This window comes from Panthera leo, chromosome C1 (assembly GCF_018350215.1).
Source record: "Panthera leo isolate Ple1 chromosome C1, P.leo_Ple1_pat1.1, whole genome shotgun sequence".
In the NCBI taxonomy this organism is placed as follows: Eukaryota; Metazoa; Chordata; class Mammalia; order Carnivora; family Felidae; genus Panthera; species Panthera leo.
Genome location: NC_056686.1, coordinates 35,075,168 through 35,092,408, shown reverse-complemented (window position 1 = coordinate 35,092,408; position 17,241 = coordinate 35,075,168). Strand labels below are relative to the sequence as shown.

At 52.5% G+C, this 17,241-nt stretch overlaps 1 protein-coding gene across 6 annotated transcripts; it reads left to right on the top strand.

Annotated features, from left to right (window-relative positions):
- Positions 1–290: 290 nt before the first annotated feature.
- PTCH2 (patched 2) lies at positions 291–15,758 on the top strand. 6 transcript variants are annotated; one of them, XM_042952559.1, is made up of 22 exons: positions 291–604; positions 1,051–1,243; positions 7,140–7,329; positions 7,436–7,505; positions 7,696–7,787; positions 8,408–8,603; positions 9,194–9,315; positions 9,464–9,611; positions 9,691–9,822; positions 9,913–10,068; positions 10,153–10,245; positions 10,584–10,709; positions 10,802–10,920; positions 11,035–11,383; positions 11,530–11,842; positions 11,933–12,075; positions 12,162–12,342; positions 12,473–12,753; positions 12,863–13,000; positions 14,241–14,383; positions 14,468–14,567; positions 14,977–15,758. In XM_042952559.1, the coding sequence occupies exons 1-22, from the start codon at positions 533–535 to the stop codon at positions 15,241–15,243; spliced, it is 3,624 nt and encodes a 1,207-aa protein (XP_042808493.1). In that variant the 5' UTR covers positions 291–532; the 3' UTR covers positions 15,244–15,758. The 6 variants fall into 6 exon arrangements, with proteins under 6 accessions (XP_042808493.1, XP_042808490.1, XP_042808494.1 ...); XM_042952556.1 differs by having other exon boundaries at positions 10,802–11,383; XM_042952560.1 differs by having other exon boundaries at positions 9,913–10,245; positions 12,144–12,342; positions 14,848–15,068.
- Positions 15,759–17,241: the final 1,483 nt, after the last annotated feature.

Below are 17,241 nucleotides of genomic sequence, written 5' to 3'. Positions count from 1 at the left end.
TGTCCTAGCTCATACTTGGCCAGCGCCGTGCGTCCTCGGGATCTCCCTCCCTGCTTCTCCCCCAGGGCCCCGCAGGCGGCTGGGGAAGCAAGGCGTGGGGTGGCCCTGCCTGGGTGGTCTCCTGCCCCGCCCCCACCCGCGGCGCCGTTGCCTAGCAGCAGATCCGGCCGCGCGGCTCCGAGTAATTTACGGATCCCTCAGCCAATGGGAGGGCGTCGTCCCGGCCCTCTCCCTTTTTCTGGGGCTAAGGACACCTCCTCCTCACTGCGTTCTCCACCTCTTGCCGCGCGGCTTGTCGCGGGCCGGTAGCTCTGCCTGAACGCGGGACTGACTCCGGCACCCGCATCTCCTTGCGCTCATCCCCCTCACAGCCGCCGCTGCTCACCAGCATCCCACCCCTCACCCACGCCGCGTCTAAGCGGCCCCACTGAGTCCCGACGCCGGGCCCCGCAGTACAGGGGTACCAGGCCAGCCTATGGAGAATCCCAGATAACGCGAGTTGGGGGCGCCCACGCCCCCCATCCCCGCCAGCATGGCTCGGCCGCCGCCACTCCAGGAGCTGCCCCCTGTCTATACACCCCCAGCTCGAGCCGCATCACCCCAGGTGAGTGGAGTGGAAACGGGTTAGAAAGATTGGGACCAGGTCTAGAGACCCCAGGTCTGTCACTCAGCAAGGTGTGATGTCTCTAAAGTGCAGGGTGTTATTGCCCACCCCTTAAGGGTGTGTGTGCCTTTCTGTGTCTCCTCAACATCTGGCCGGTGAGAGTGTGTCTGGGTTTCACCTCTGTCCACCTGAAAACAGATGTATGTATATGTATTCTACTCTCAGAAAAGGGGTCTGTGCCTTCCTTGGGGGTGTATTGGGTGGGTGTCAGGGAATAGAGTTAAATCTTTTCCAAGTTTGGGCCTGTGTCTCTGTAGATCCTACCTGTCCTGCATCCAGAAAGCAAGAAGCTAGGGCTTGGGCAGAGGGTGTACATAAGGAGAAAAAGGAAGGATTTCATGCATTGTTGCAGTAATGCCTGGCTGACCCTTCTCTTTCCATCCCAGATCCTAGCTGGGAGCCTAAAGGCTCCGCTCTGGCTTCGTGCTTACTTCCAGGGCCTGCTCTTCTCTCTGGGCTGCGGGATCCAGAGACACTGTGGCAAAGTGCTCTTCCTGGGCCTGTTGGCCTTTGGAGCCCTGGCACTGGGTCTCCGTGTGGCCATCATTGAGACAGACCTAGAACAGCTCTGGGTGGAAGGTGAGTTGTGGACACTAGTCATAGCTGCTTGGATATGGTGAGCCTAAGACAAGAACAGCGTGAGGAGCTGACTACTGAGTTCTAGTGGGCTTGGCTCTGGGTCTGGAAGGGGTACCTGTCTGCCAAAGCCTGGGCGTCTGGGAGCAGTGCTCCCTCCCACACCTGTAAATGGACATCTGCAGATGATGGAGTCCTGTGGATAGGTATATAGAATAGTTATCTGTGAGCATGTGTGTTTATTTAGCAATTATTGCCAACTTTTTATGTGTATTTTTTATGGCATGGCAGGGTTTGTAAAGGCAACCAAACTAAGACCCATCTTTCAGTAGCAAGGAAAGTAAAATATGTGTTAGGATGCAATATAATGTAGAGCAGAATGTGATTACATTGAATAAGAGAAGGCAAGGAGAGATCACACCTAACCAGGAGAATCTGGAAAATTAGAACTGGGCAGGGGAAACTGAGTAAATCATCTGGCAAGCCTCCATGGAGAGGTCCCATGCACCTAGGCCCCCTGCAATTAGTGGGAAAAAGAGGCACAGGGTCTGCACTTTGAGGCAGCAGTGGAGTCAGATGCAACCAAATCCTCACTTCCTAATGGAAGCATTAGATAAAGATGGTTTCTTATTAATAATTTTGGCATAACTCTTCTTTCCTGAGGCCTGGTTTCATATGTTAGCCCTTCAATAGAGTCAAACTCTTACCTGGTCTTTCCTGGGAAATTTGCATTTGTGGCCTCCCCCAAACCTCCCCCAGGCCTGGCCCACACCCAAAGGCAGGGCCAGGTTAGAGTCTCACACCCTTGAGTTATTTCAAACACTGGCAAGCCCTAGGATGCACAGCAGATGTTTCTTGGAGCCTGCCCGCCTGCCTGTTGGGCTCCCACACCCCATCCCCACCCTGCCCCAGCCCTCTGCAGGCTCACACATACATATACACTCTAGGCCAGCCCTGGGGTCCAGAGCAGATGTTTCTCTGTGCCTGCCTGCCTGCCCCCAGCCCCAGAACACACATGTGCATACACGCACATACACATACCCCCACCCACACACCACTGCTGCCTGGGTGGTCCCAAATGACTGTTGGATTTCCTGTTACAATAGAAGCTGTCTCTCCCCTCTTCCTCTTTCTCCATTTCCCAGAGCTTTCCCATCTAAACACTGCTTGAACCTCCATGTTCCTGTTCCTTATCTTCTCTCCTATTACTCCAGCACAGGACAAGCTAGATCCCACCAGATTTTTTATGCTGTTTGTGGAAGGGTGATATTAGAGGGTGGTATCCAATTCCTAGGGCTTTTTCCTTTATTTCAGAATCCTGCTGTGTCCTACATCAGCTAGAGCTGGGGGTGAGGTCAAAGCAATGATCCTGACCTGATCTTGTCTCTGTACATCTATAGTTGAGGCTTCTCCCAGCAATGCCCTAGGCAATGAGGAGCTGATCAAGGTGAGGACTGAAGAGTATTTCTCTATTCCTTTCCTGTTTTGCTAATACAGGAAGCAAAGAAAGAAGCAGGACACTCACTGGCTATCAGAGTTCTGGACCAGAGTTCAGGGTCCCTTACAATTTTGCCATGGTGAGAGACTTGGAAAATAACTTGTCCTTCCTGATCAACTTTAAAGCTAAAAGGCCCAGAGATAGATTGAGCTCTAAAATAAAAAAACACAACACATAGCCCAACCAATACTTACAGGAACAGTGAGAGAGATGGTTTGAAATTGGAGCTATCCCTGAAAAGAAGGAACATGTAGCCATTCTATCTAGAAGGCAGGATGCAACATATCAATTGGTGGAATGACTATCCACTCAAAGACCCAAGGCTGAAACTTTGGGAGTCAGCCTCAGTTCTTCTTCCTTACCTAACTGGTTACTAAGCCAGCAAATTCTTCTTTGTTAACCTTTCTCATAACAGACTCTTCCTTTCCACCCATGTGGCCATTGCTCTAGATGAGGCCTTTCTCAGTCTCTGGTAGTGCACTCCTGATTGTATCATTTGATATGCTTTTAGCCACGTGAAAGAGAAAAAAAAAGGAAAGGAGGGTGGAGGAAGGAAGGAAGAAGATTGATTTATTATCCCTGTAACAAGAAATCTGGTAGTTCACAGTAGAGAAGTTCCAGGATGGTTAATTCAAAACCTAAGGACATCAGTAAGGACACAGGTTCTTCCTGTCTTCTCCTCTGCCTTGTTCAGCATGTTGGCCTTTTGTCCTCAGGCTTACCACCCCCTTGTCCCAAGTGGCTATTGCAGTGTCAGAAAAGGGACGTCATCCCGTCCTGTCTGGGGGAAATTTTGGAAGTGGGGGAAATTTTACCAGAAGCCCCCCAGCTGACTTCTCATTTGGTCACTTTGGCAAGAACTGTGTAGCTTCATATGCCTAAACCCTTCACTTGGCAAAGGCAATGGAATTACTGTGATTAACTAATCAAATTCCACCCCCCTGAGGCTGGGGAGGGATCCAGCTGCCCTGAATCACTGGGCCTTTCAGAGAATGGCCAACAAAATCAAAGTCTGTTAGAGAAGTGACCAATCTTCTGCAAGCCTCACCTTCAACTCTGCCTCTACACTGCCCTCCTGTGGTGTATATAAATCTGGCCAAGTCCATCCCCTGCTTAGAGTCCTTCCACCACTTTCTGTTAGGGTCTGGGGAGACTCCAGAATCCAGTTCCTTAGCACACATTCTAGGCCCTCGCAACCTAACTTGATTTCTTCTCTAGCATTGTCTCTCCTTCACTCAGCAATGCTGAGTCTTTGATAGTTCCCTACACATAACTTGGCCCAGAATGCCTTTTCCTGACCTTCTTCCCTGGCCAATTCCTATTCATTCACAGTTCAGCTCCAGAATGTATTGTTCAGTGATGAAAAAGGTCATTTCACTTCTCTGCTCAAAAGCTACCATGGCTCCCAGTTAACTCCAAGAAAGCCTATGTCTTTGCTTATAGGCCCTTGCATGGAGAATTTCTGGACCAAGGATTACGAACATTTCTCAGGGTCTGATACATATTACAATATTGCTTTCCCCCAAATATCATACCAAATTACACTTTGGTGGTAGGAAGAGTCCACTCCTGTAAGCCAGCAATGAGTGCTATCAATTTTTTTTTTTATTTTTGCTAGTTTGATAGACAGTAATTTACTGCTGTTTTAATTCACACTTACAGGATTACATATAAGGTGGGTTCTTTTTCCATGCTGGCTAACTAGTTATATTCTCTCTTTTGTAAAGGCACAAAAGCATTCAACAGACTTGATTTTAACATCTCCTTCACCTTTTCTCCTACTTCCTCCCCATTCAATCTTTGTTACTCCAAGTTCTTTCTCGTTTTTCCCACAGTCTCTCTCCCATTTGGGAGAGTCCCACAGTCTCTCTCCCGGCAGCTATTAAATAACAATTCCTTGTCTGTACCTACTATGTGTTGGGCAGTTAGTGCTTTGCCTGCATTGATTCTAATTCTACCAAGGTAGGCATTGTCCCCACTTGACAGATGAGGAAACTGAGGATCAGAGAGACTAAGTAATTTTCCCAAAGCACAGACTAAGTGTCAGAGCCAAGGCTCAAACCTAGGTCTGTACAGAGTTTCCAGGCTCTCCCTTCCACCTGCTGTCTCTTCTTGCCCGCACAATACATCCCAGTTCATCTGTCCTCATGTCTATCATCATCATTGTTGTCAGCAGAAGTTTACCTTTTGCTTTTCCTCATTTTTTCTTAGGATTCCTTATTTTCTTTGATGTTATGCTTTACATTGCCAGTATTTCTCTTGCTTTCTTTTTTTTTTTTTAACGTTTATTTTTGAGACAGAGAGAGACAGAGCATGAACGGGGGAGGGGCAGAGAGAGGGAGACACAGAATCGGAAGCAGGCTCCAGGCTCTGAGCCATCAGCCCAGAGCCCGACGCGGGGCTCGAACTCTTGGACCGTGAGATCGTGACCTGAGCTGAAGTCGGACGCTCAACCAACTGAGCCACCCAGGCGCCCCTCTTTTTTTTTTTTTTAAGTTTATTTATTTTGAGAAAGAGTAAGTGAGCAGGGGAGGGGCAGAGAGAGAGGGAGAGGGAGAGAGAGAGAGAGAGAGAGAGAGAGAGAGAGAGAGAGAGAGAAAGAGAGAATCCCAAGCAGGCTCCACGCTGTCAGCACAGAGTCCGATACAGGGCTAGAACTCACAAACTGTGAGATCATGACCTGGAGCCGAAACCAAAAGTTGGATGGACTGAGCCACCCAGGCACCCCTCTCTTGCTTTCTTGATAGCCCTCTCTGGGTTCCTTCCTTCTCCTGTGCCTCCCTCCCCTCAGCAAACTCACTTACTATGAAGAGCTTATTTTTGTCCCCTCCTGTCCCTCCTTGTAGCAGGTTTGGCCTAAGCCTGGTGAAATAAACACTGTAGTACAGTACAGGCCTGGGGAGGAAGGAGAGTCAGAAAAGGAAGAAAAATATGTGGAAGCAGGCAGCATGGCTATGGGAGGCTACATTCGTGAGAGAGGGCCAGGAATGTGATTTGAGTGAGAAAATGTGAGCAGATGGGCAAATCTGTGTTGGGGGCTTGCTACTAAGGGTTTGGGACTCTCATGAGTAAGGAGATTATATGGGTTTGAAAAAGAGATTGGGAGGGGCACCTGCGTGGCTCAGTGGGTTAAGCATCCAACTCAAATTCAGCTCAGGTCATGATCCCAGGGTGGTGGGATCCATGCTGACAGGGCGGAGCCTGCTTGGGATTCTTTCTCTCCCTCTGCATGCCCCCACCCTGCCCCAATGTGAGCACATAGGCACTCTCACACACTCTCTCTGTCTAAATAAAGCAAAAAAGAAAAAGAGATGGGGGACCACGATGATCACCGATGGGGCTGGAGCCTCAGAGAAGATATACATGTGGGCCCCAGGAATGGCAATGACCAACAGGCAGAGGTCCTGGACATGTGGAAGCAGAACTGGGCCTAAGCCCAGACCAAGTCCATAAAGCCTCAGGAGTGATTTGGCACTTGCCCTTGCCCTCCTCCAAACCACAGGCAGGCCATATCCCCTCACAGCACCCCTCCCCTGCTAGGCCCCAGTTATAGACCATGACTCTGTGGCCAGTACAATGCTGGACTTGAGGGTTGCCAAGATCAAGGAAACTAAGGCAGGCCTGGCGCTGGGTCTCCCTGTTGCCTGGACAGTGAGACTGGCGAAAGGGATCTGGGAACGTTTTCTTCCCCTTGGTCCATGTTGCTGTCACCTCTGCCAGGGTACGTGAGCTGATTCCAGGTACTTCTTGCATGAGAGGAAGCAGTATGTTGACAGCATCACACTGAAAGACTATCTGATCCTCCCTCTCACCTGTGCCACCACAGGGCCCATTATTACCAGGCACTTCCATCCCCACCCTCTTGGCAGAACAATTTGCAAAAAGATGTATGGCTATAAAGCATTGCCTGGGACAACCTGAACTAAGAACCAGTCCTAGCACTAGATCTGTTCTTTTAGAAGACCCTCCCAATGGCAACCTCTCTATTGGTCCCTTTTGTCCCTCCTTGTCTTCCTTACCAGAGCAGAGAGGGACTGAGTGAGGGCTCCTTTACCAGGATACCTCCAAAACCCCAGCCCCGACTCAACTCATACTGACCTCTCATTTTGAAGTTATTTGCTCCAAACCTAGCCAACCTGATTCATGCTTAAATCTTAGACAACACAAGAATTCCATAGAGCCATACAACTGAGGTCTCTCACTTCCCTGCAAAGCTCCAGATTCCAGCCAGAGGGCCAGGAGCCTGTGGAGTCAGAATGGCCATCAGGGGAAAAGTAGGGGCTCCTTTCAGAGCACTTCTCCCACTTTTCCTGGGAAGCCTCAGCAGGCTAGGGTCCCACATTCCCCAGAGCTCCAATCCACTAAAGCTCTTTTCCCCAGCTTTCTCTCTGTCTCTGGCAGTGGGCAGCCGGGTGAGCCAGGAGTTGCATTACACCAAGGAGAAGCTGGGGGAGGAGGCTGCATACACCTCCCAGATGTTGATACAGACCCCACACCAGGAGGGGGAGAACATCCTCACGCCTGAGGCACTGGGCCTCCACCTCCAGGCAGCCCTTGCAGCCAGTAAAGTGCAAGTATCACTCTATGGAAAGTGAGTCTGGCTGAGTCCCTGAGCAGCTGGGAGTGAGGCATGCTGTGGCAGAGCTGGCATGGGAATCTCCCTTTTCTGCTGATCTCTTGTGCCCTGGCTATTCCAGGTCCTGGGATTTGAATAAAATCTGCTACAAGTCAGGAATTCCGCTAATTGAAAATGGAATGATTGAGCGGGTGAGTACCCTGAGCTGTTCTTTGAGATGGGGTCAAGGTGGAACCTTTTCTGCAGCAGGGGAAGGTTCTCGGAGATGGGGAGGCTAAAAGTCAGGAGGGGAGGGGAGGGGGTTGCAGAGGGCATTCTACAGAGATTGTGGAGAAAGGAGCCGAGGGACAGGACTGATGTGGCCTGGGATGTCCCTGGCAGATGATTGAGAAGCTGTTTCCGTGCGTGATCCTCACCCCCCTCGACTGCTTCTGGGAGGGAGCCAAACTCCAAGGGGGCTCTGCCTACTTGCCGTGAGTGCCACCACAGCTGCTCCCAGGCCCTGCTTCCTAGGCCGGGACTTTCCCAGCAGAAGAGAGGGTGGGAGTAAAGATGATGATCAAAACCTTACTAAGGGCCTAAACTACCTGTCAGGCCAGGGCCAGACTGCCCCAGGGCTCTCTCCACATCCCCCTTCTCCTTTCCTCTGAAGGAAAGGCAAACTGGCCTTATTTAGACAAAACAGAACAAAGATCTGAATGGAGAAAAAAAGATCCCCAGAAAGAGACTTTGCACGGGAGAGTTAACTAGGTATCAGCTAAGCTGTTGCCAGACTAAAAAGAAAACCTGTTACAGGCAGGTGTTCATATGGTTATGTATTAGAACCAAAGATAGATGCCTGGGAAGGGACTCAGTGGGGCTTTTTCTTGGCCTTGTCCATGTGTTAAGTACTATCTGTCCTCCATCTCACTGCAGCAACCTGGTAAGCTGGTATAGCCTGGGAGCTCTGGGAGGCTCAACATTGCACACCCTTCATATGGAGGGACAAATGAACAGCTAGGAGGAGGGTAGGGTACAGCAGGGGTCCCCTAGCAGCATTTTGGAGGGAGGGAATTGATCCTTTATCCTCATCAACCATGGGCTCTCCCCTCAGTGGTCGTCCTGACATCCAGTGGACCAACCTGGATCCAGAGCAGCTGCTCAAGGAGCTGGGCCCTTTTGCCTCCCTTGAGGGCTTCCGGGAGCTGTTAGACAAGGCAGAGGTGGGCCAAGCCTATGTGGGGCGGCCCTGTCTGCACCCTGATGACCTCCACTGCCCACCTACTGCCCCTAACCATCACAGCAAGCAGGTGGGTTCCAGCCGGGTTTGCCAGGGAAAGGCTATTTTTCTTCCCTTTTCCCTCCTCATATGTTCTGAGAGAGCAGATTGTGCTCTGTCTCCCATTTTCTGGACATCGTTACCCTGCCCTCACTGGGCTAGATACCTGAATACCCTTTCCATTCGGTTCTCCTAAGGGACCTTCAAGTGGTATATGAATCCCTTGGTCCTTTTCTAAGCCCAGAAAACCTGGACTTCATCAAAATAGATTTGTACAGAGAAACTGAGGACCAATTAGCTAACCACAAGTATCATACCTAGTTTCCTGAGTGTCTCTGTGGCCCTGTGAATGTGAACCTTTTTCCAAAACCCACCAAAGTTACTCCAGCGCTTCCCAGAAGCCTATTTCCAGGCCTCTTCTCCCTCTTGTGGCCTCCTCTCTGCAAGATAATAGCTGTTCACTATTAGGCAAGAGACTCAGAGTAGGCAAGAAACTCAGGAGAATACTTATCTACACTTCAGGCTATGGAACCCCATGGCAGGCATGATTCCAGCCCAGGGACCCTGAGTTACCCAGAGCCAGAGCCTTGAATAATAAACCCCCCTCCTGTCCCCCTCTAGGCTCCCAATGTGGCTCAGGAGTTGAACGGTGGCTGCCATGGCTTCTCCCACAAGTTCATGCACTGGCAGGAGGAACTGCTGCTGGGGGGCATGGCCAGAGACGCCCAAGGACAGCTGCTAAGGTAGGGCCTTCATGGGGCCTGGTAAGGGGGCCCCAGGCATGGGAATCCACACTCTGATTCTAGGCGGCTCTGGCAAAACCCCCCTGTACAGCTCCTGCTGGGCGTTCAGGCCAGCTCTGCCCCCCAATTCTCCTCTACCCCTCACCAGGGCAGAAGCCCTACAGAGCACCTTCTTGCTGATGAGTCCCCGCCAGCTGTATGAGCACTTCCGAGGCGACTACCAGACACACGACATCGGCTGGAGCGAGGAGCAGGCTGGCACAGTGCTGAGGGCCTGGCAGCGGCGCTTTGTGCAGGTCGGTGTGCAGAAGGGCAAGGGCGGCGCCCTGAGGCCGCTCCCTCCTCCTGCCCCTCAGATCCACCCTGTCTCTCCAGCTGGCCCAGGAGGCCCTGCCTCAGAATTCATCCCAGCAGATCCACGCCTTCTCCTCCACCACCCTGGATGACATCCTGCACGCTTTCTCTGAAGTCAGTGCTGCCCGTGTGGTGGGAGGCTATCTGCTCATGGTGGGTCCTGCTCCCGGCACCTTACCCCACCCTCTGCCCGGTGCTCAGCCAGGAAGCTGCTTTCCAAGACTGTGCCCTCCTTCCCCACAGCTAGCCTATGCCTGTGTGACGATGCTGCGCTGGGACTGTGCCCAGTCCCAGGGTGCTGTAGGCCTTGCAGGGGTGCTGCTGGTAGCCCTGGCAGTGGCCTCGGGCCTTGGGCTCTGTGCCCTGCTTGGCATCGCCTTCAACGCTGCCACTACCCAGGTACACCAGGACTACAGGGCACACTTGGGGTCTACAGTCCAGGCTCCTCAGTTCCTCCAGCTGCCCACCCCTGTGCCCCTCCAGGTGCTGCCCTTCTTGGCACTGGGCATCGGTGTGGATGACATATTCCTGCTGGCACATGCCTTCACAGAGGCTCCACCTGGCACCCCTCTCCAGGTGAGGCCTCGTTCTCCAGCCTGGGCTCATCTGAAGCGGTTTAGCATAGGGTTAAGAGCTTCTTGGCTTAGGTGGCCTTGGGCTGGTAATTAACCTGTCTGTGCCTCAGTTTTCCTCATCTGTAAACAGGGGTAATAATAGTGCTGGTGTCGTGAGGGTTGTTGTGAGGATTGGTGATAACTCAGGTTGAGTGCTTAGAACAGTGTGCATGACACGTGTACGGTACTCAATACCTGTTAGCTGCCGTGTGGTTATTGTCCCTCCTCTGCCATCCCAAGCTCCCAAGCTTCCCCTTCGCTCTACCTTGAAGACCCATGGCTCCTCCCCTGTCCTGGCAGGAGCGCACAGGCGAGTGTCTGCGGCGCACAGGTACCAGCGTCGCACTCACATCCATCAACCACATGGTTGCCTTCTTCATGGCTGCCCTAGTTCCCATCCCTGCACTGCGGGCCTTCTCCTTGCAGGTGAGGCCTCAGGAACAGGGCCCAGGCTCAGGGTGAGCATGAAGCGGAGGCATGCTTCATCAGCCTTTGTGTCCCTCTTGTCCATCCCCCAGGCGGCCATAGTGGTTGGCTGCAACTTTGCAGCCGTGATGCTTGTCTTCCCAGCGGTCCTCAGCCTAGACCTGCATCGGCGCCACTGCCAGCGCCTCGACGTGCTCTGCTGTTTCTCCAGGTACCGTCCCTGCATCCCCACCCCACCAGGCCTCATCTCCTCGGGCCCCATCACTTCCTGTCCCCCCACCAGCATTTCCACAGACCTGCCACCCCCACTCTCTGCCTCTTCCAGCCCCTGCTCTGCCCGCGTGATTCAGATTCTGCCCCAGGAACTAGGGGATAGGACAGTACCAGTGGGCATTGCCCACCTGACTGCCACAGTTCAAGCCTTTGCCCACTGTGAAGCCAGCAGCCAGCATGTCGTCACCATCCTGCCTCCCCGGGCCCACTTGGTGCCCCCACCTTCTGACCCACTGGGCTCTGAGCTCTTCAGCCCAGGAGGGTCCACACGGGACCTTCTAGGCCAAGAGGAGGGGACAAGGCAAAAGGCAACCTGCAATTCCCTGCCCTGTGCCCGCTGGAATCTCGCTCATTTCGCCCGCTATCATTTCGCACCCTTGCTGCTCCAGTCACACAGCAAGGTAAGACTCTAGGCCTGGAGAAGCTGGGGTGCACCAGCACAGAGACTTAAGTGTCTCTGGGCCCCAAGAAGGGTAGGCGGCCCATGCCACCTCCTGAGGGCTGGGGCACATCCCTGGGCCTCCAGCTTAGTTGCCATTTCCCACAGGCCATGGTGCTGGTGCTCTTTGGGGCTCTTCTGGGCCTGAGCCTCTACGGAGCAACCTTGGTGCAGGATGGGCTGGCCCTGACAGATGTGGTGCCTCGGGGCACCAAGGAGCATGCCTTCCTGAGCACCCAGCTCAGGTACTTCTCCCTGTACGAGGTGGCCCTGGTGACACAGGGTGGCTTTGACTACGCCCACTCCCAACGCGCCCTCTTTGATCTGCACCAGCGCTTCAGTTCTCTCAAGGCCGTGCTGCCCCCGCCTGCCACCCAGGCGCCCCGCACCTGGCTGCACTATTACCGCAACTGGCTACAGGGTAAGAGGCAAGGAAACTGAAAGGGGTGCTGCTGCGGGCAGAAGCCCCCAGGGCTGCAGGCTGACTGTACCCTACCTTGTTCTCCCCTAGGAATCCAGGCTGCGTTTGACCAGGACTGGGCTTCTGGGCGCATTACCCGCCACTCGTGCCGCAATGGCTCTGAGGATGGGGCCCTGGCCTACAAGCTGCTCATCCAGACCGGGGATGCCCAAGAGCCTCTGGATTTCAGCCAGGTTGGAAGGGGGCTGGAAGGGTCAGGAAGCACAGAGAGGCTCTAGGCCTTACAGGCCCAGGCCTTCAGCTCTCTCTGCCTCTGCAGTTGACCACAAGGAAGCTAGTAGATAAGGAGGGGCTGATCCCACCCGAACTCTTCTACGTGGGGCTGACCATGTGGGTAAGCAGTGACCCACTGGGCCTGGCAGCCTCACAGGCCAACTTCTACCCCCCACCTCCCGAGTGGCTGCACGACAAGTATGACACTACGGGGGAGAACCTTCGCAGTGAGTCTGGGGGGAAGCCCAACAAGAGCCTCAGCCTGGGCCCACACAAGCCCTATCCTAAGGCCCTGCCCTCTCCTCCTTGTGCTCACTGGCCACCCCTCCTCTCCCTGCTGCTCCCTACCCTCCACAGTCCCGGCGGCCCAGCCCCTGGAATTTGCCCAGTTCCCCTTCCTACTGCATGGCCTCCAGAAGACTGCGGACTTCGTGGAGGCCATTGAGGGGGCCCGAGCAGCGTGCACCGAGGCAGGCCGGGCTGGGGTGCGTGCCTACCCCAGTGGCTCCCCCTTCCTCTTCTGGGAGCAGTATCTGGGCCTGCGGCGCTACTTTTTGCTGGCTATCTGCATCCTGCTGGTATGCACTTTCCTCGTCTGTGCCCTGCTGCTGCTCAATCCCTGGACAGCTGGTCTCATAGTGAGTCCTTTCAGGGATGGGGCAAGAGAGACCCATGGCTCCCCACCCCTGTCCTGCCCAGCCCGTCATCCCTTCTCCCAGGAGCCTGAGTGAGCCCTGCCTTCCCCAGGTACTGGTCCTGGCGATGATGACTGTGGAGCTCTTTGGCATCATGGGTTTCCTGGGCATCAAACTGAGTGCCATCCCTGTGGTGATCCTTGTGGCCTCTGTAGGCATTGGTGTCGAGTTCACAGTCCATGTGGCTCTGGTGAGCACAGGCACTGGGGGATGGGTGGGCCAGCTGATTCAGTGTCAGGCAAATATTTGTCAAGCACCTACTATGTGCTAGGTACTATTTAAGGATTGGTTTCAAAGCCTTGTTTGGACGCAAAAAAAAAAAAAATTGGGGATACAGGGGCGCCTGGCTGGCTCAGTCCATACAGCATGGGACTCTTGATCTCAGGGATGTGAGTTTGAACCCCACACTGGGTATAGAGATTACATACATACATACATACATACACACACAAACCAACTTACAAGGAGAGTTGGGGATATAATATCAGTACAGACAGCCTTTACCTTCAAGGAGCTTATATTCTAAAGGGTAGAGATAAACAATAAACATGTAAACAACGAAATAAGCAGTCATTTCAGCAGAGAGGACGGGACAAAGGCCTGACCAAAGTGGGGACAGAATGGAAAGTGAGAAAACAGGAACCAACAATTCTTTTGGATGGCTTTACCGTGAAGGGATCAGAGAAATGGGGGGTGGTAGCTGGATGGCAATGTGGGGCAAATGAAGGATTCTTCCAAGAAAAAGATGGTAGAAGTGAGGTAGGCTCAGCCTCTCCCAAAGCTCTGTGTTCTCTGGCAGAGGAGGAGTGGGAGCAGAGGTGGGGGCCACAGACCAGCTGTGGTTAGACCCCACAGACAGCTCCCTTTTTTCCACCATAATAGCCCTGTTATTATTCTGATTGTAAGAACAATATATAAGAACCTTGAAGGAGGGAAAAGTCAGCACGCAGAGAGGTACTAAGAAAGAATTAGAAATCCTCTGAAATCCCATCCAAACAAGTAACTGTGACCATTTGGTGTCCATCCGTCTGGACCCAGGATCAGCAAACTTTCTGTAAAGAGCCAGACAGGAAATATTTTAGGCTTGGCAGGTCACAGTGTCTCTGTAGAAGTTCTGCAGAGGTAGCACTAAAGCAGCCATAGATATATGTAAATGAGTGGGCGTGGCGGTGTTTCAACTAAACTTTATTTACAAAAACAGGTGACAGGCTCTGTTTGCCAACGATTTTAGACATCTCTGTGTCTCACCAGACGTATGTATACAGTGTTACTTAAATAGACTCATGCAAAAATAAATAAATAGACCCATGCATACTTCCTGGATAGTTTCCAGGAGCTCAGTTTACCTGACCTGTGAGCCCTAGGGACAGATGAGAAGTTGAGGGCATGGCTGGCCAATGAGCAGCTATAGGGCCTCCTTTCTCCCCCAGGGCTTCCTGACCACCCAGGGTAGCCGGAACCTGCGGGCTGCCTGTGCCCTAGAGCACACATTTGCTCCGGTGACCGATGGGGCCGTCTCCACATTGCTGGGTCTGCTTATGCTTGCTGGTTCGAACTTTGACTTCATCATAAGGTAGGGGAGGCATGGGGCAAGGAGGTAGGGCCTGCCTGTACTGGCCACAGGGGCTACCCAGGCTGACCATTTACCTCCACACAGGTACTTTTTCGTGGTGCTGACAGTGCTCACACTCCTGGGCCTCCTCCATGGGCTCATGCTGCTGCCTGTGCTGCTGTCCATCCTGGGCCCCCCACCAGAGGTGACCATACCCTCCCCCTGCTTCCAGCCCAGGGGATGGGGTGGGATAGGCAAGGGAAGAGACAGAGCCAGGACAAAATCTCATTGGCCAAAAGACAGGGCTCAACTCACAAGGACCCTCCCCCTGAGGTCAACCAAAGGTGGCAGCCTCTCCCTTTGCCCAAACACCATGCCCCTGTCCCTCAACTTTTCTGGCTTCTTTATGGGACCCACCTTAGTGTTTAGGGTCAAGAGCAACGTGCAGAGTTTGTCCCAGGCCTTGACATCCTGTCCCTTGTCAGCTCTTATTTGCTGCTGGAAGCCAACAAGGGCCACAACTTCCCAACAATCAGAGTGATGCACCAGTGAGCTGCTGAAGGGGACTGAGGTCCTGGTACCCCTGGGCTCACTGGGAGTGGTGTCTCCCCCAGGTGGTACAGATATACAAGGAGAGCCCAGAGGTCCTCAGCCCTCCAGCTCCACGGGAAGGAGGACTCAGGTGGGGGTTGTCCCCCACCCTGCCCCAGAGCTTTGCCAGAGTGACTACCTCCATGACAGTGGCCCTCCACCCACCCCCACTGCCTGGTGCCTACATCCACCCAGCCTCTGATGAACCCACTTGGTCCCCTGTTGCCACACCAGCTGCCAGCGGCTCCAACAACCTCAGTTCTAGGGGACCATGCCCAGCCACTGGGTGATAGAGCACCCGAAACATGGAGACCCTGCTTGGGTCACATGAAGTCACTGGGAAGCAGTGGGTGGGTTATTGAATGCAGGACAGACACCTGGAGAGCCCTGCTGCTGCTGTCTGCCTGCGTTCCCTTTCCTGCCTCAGCCATCACAGACCTCCCTGATACCCATGCAAAACCAGCACCCTCTGGGCTGGGAGAACAGCCTTGCACACCTGGTTCTGTGTTTGTGCCTTTCTGCATGGGGGTAGAAGCCAGCACCTCAGGCTGCGGTTCATCCCTTTTCTCCCCGCCCTCCCATGTGCTACTGGCCCCTCGCAGGCCAAGCCTGGGGGATCCTCTAGTACCCTTTGCTAGTCCTGGCCCCCCACTGCTTGGTAACTCCTGAGTAGGCCGTCTGTTTCTGCCCTCCTTCTACCACGTAAATTATTTATATGAAGATGTTTATTTTTGTAGTTTGTATAGATTTTAGCTATGCTGAAAGTTTTATTTTTAAAGAGTGAAATATATTCTATATGAACTCATCTCAAATGACTTTGGTGCTTTTCTTTCAAACAAACTTGGGAGTTTGCAACTAGAGGCATCATGGTCTAAGTTCCTGGGGCTACTTTAGTCCTGAAACGGAAGGGCCCCCAGGTTCTAAATTTTTGTCACGTAATGTTGGTCTATTTATTCACCTGGCAAGTGAAGGTCATATTCAACAAATATACTGTGGTCATATAGTTGGTAACAGGACCTGGGGTAAGTGCTTAGTATACCAAATGATACAAATGTTTTTGGTGACACTGCTGTGTGGCTTTCAGAGCCATCATAATCCAGCCCTGCACACCTCTCTGTTTCAGCAGCATGGTGGGGGGTGGGGGGTGGGCAGGGGCAGAGCCATGCAACAGGTAGAAGGTAAAATGGAAGCAGATAGAGAAAGTAGCCAACTGAAACAGATGGGAATAGCAAGGTCTGGGGAGACATTTTAGGAGTTTATGTCTAGACCATCTTCCAAGGCAAGAGGCCTCTGCAAATCAGCAGCCTGGTGCCCCAGAGGCACCTTTGGCCAGACAGCCAGGGGATCCACAGGGGGAACTGTCCAGAAACTGAGATTGTGCTAGTGGCCAGTGAGGTGCTATAGTTAAGCTATCTGTTCTGTTCTTATACAGAGGGCTAGAAGATTCTGGCCACACTTCTGGGCTAGATTACAGCACCTCACCCTATGAGGTGAGGGAGGTCTTTTATTATCCTTCCTCAAACTATTCCAGGTCTCAGTCTCAAGTGATACAAATATGCACAGTGGGTTCCAGCCACTCACCAGGAACAACCCCACCTTAAGAGCACTGCCTTCTTATACCCCACCCACCAGGCTAAAGGCCAGAAAATCACGTTCTGACTAAATATAAAATAAATTCATTTAATTAAATACATGAACAAACCTATAGCAGTTGAATCAACACTAAAATAAATACCTAAAAAGACCTTGAGTAGTTGGCTTTGAACCTAAAATAGGGGGTGCAAGGGATGGAGGCTGGATTTCAAGCCAATAGTGCCTGGGTGGAGGGGCTTTTGAGTGGAGCAGAAGAGCTCACCAAGCTGGACTAGTGCAAAAGATGTCAGTCTACTGTGCTGCTTAGCAGCAGAGGGACCCAGGAAAGTTAGTTAAACTCACTGTGCTTCAGTGTTTTCATCTGTGAAATGGGAAGATTAGAGCCTATCTCGTAGGGTGCTATTTCTTTTCCTCAGGATTTTCAATGAAATTATTTATGTAAGAAATGACCTGGTATCTCATAAGTGCTCCCTAGTCTTGTAGTGTGTATAGATACTAACTGTGCTGAAAGTTTCTGCTCTGACTGCTCTGACTGGAAAGGTGTCCTGGTGTGGCAGCAATCAAACGGATTCCAGTCGATTGGAGTTCGACCACCCCAAGAATGCTCAATCCAGGGGTATGAATCACCTCCAGTCTCCGAGACAAGTCCCAGGCCTTGAGGGGCAGCCCACCCTGTGTGGTACCTCACACTACTC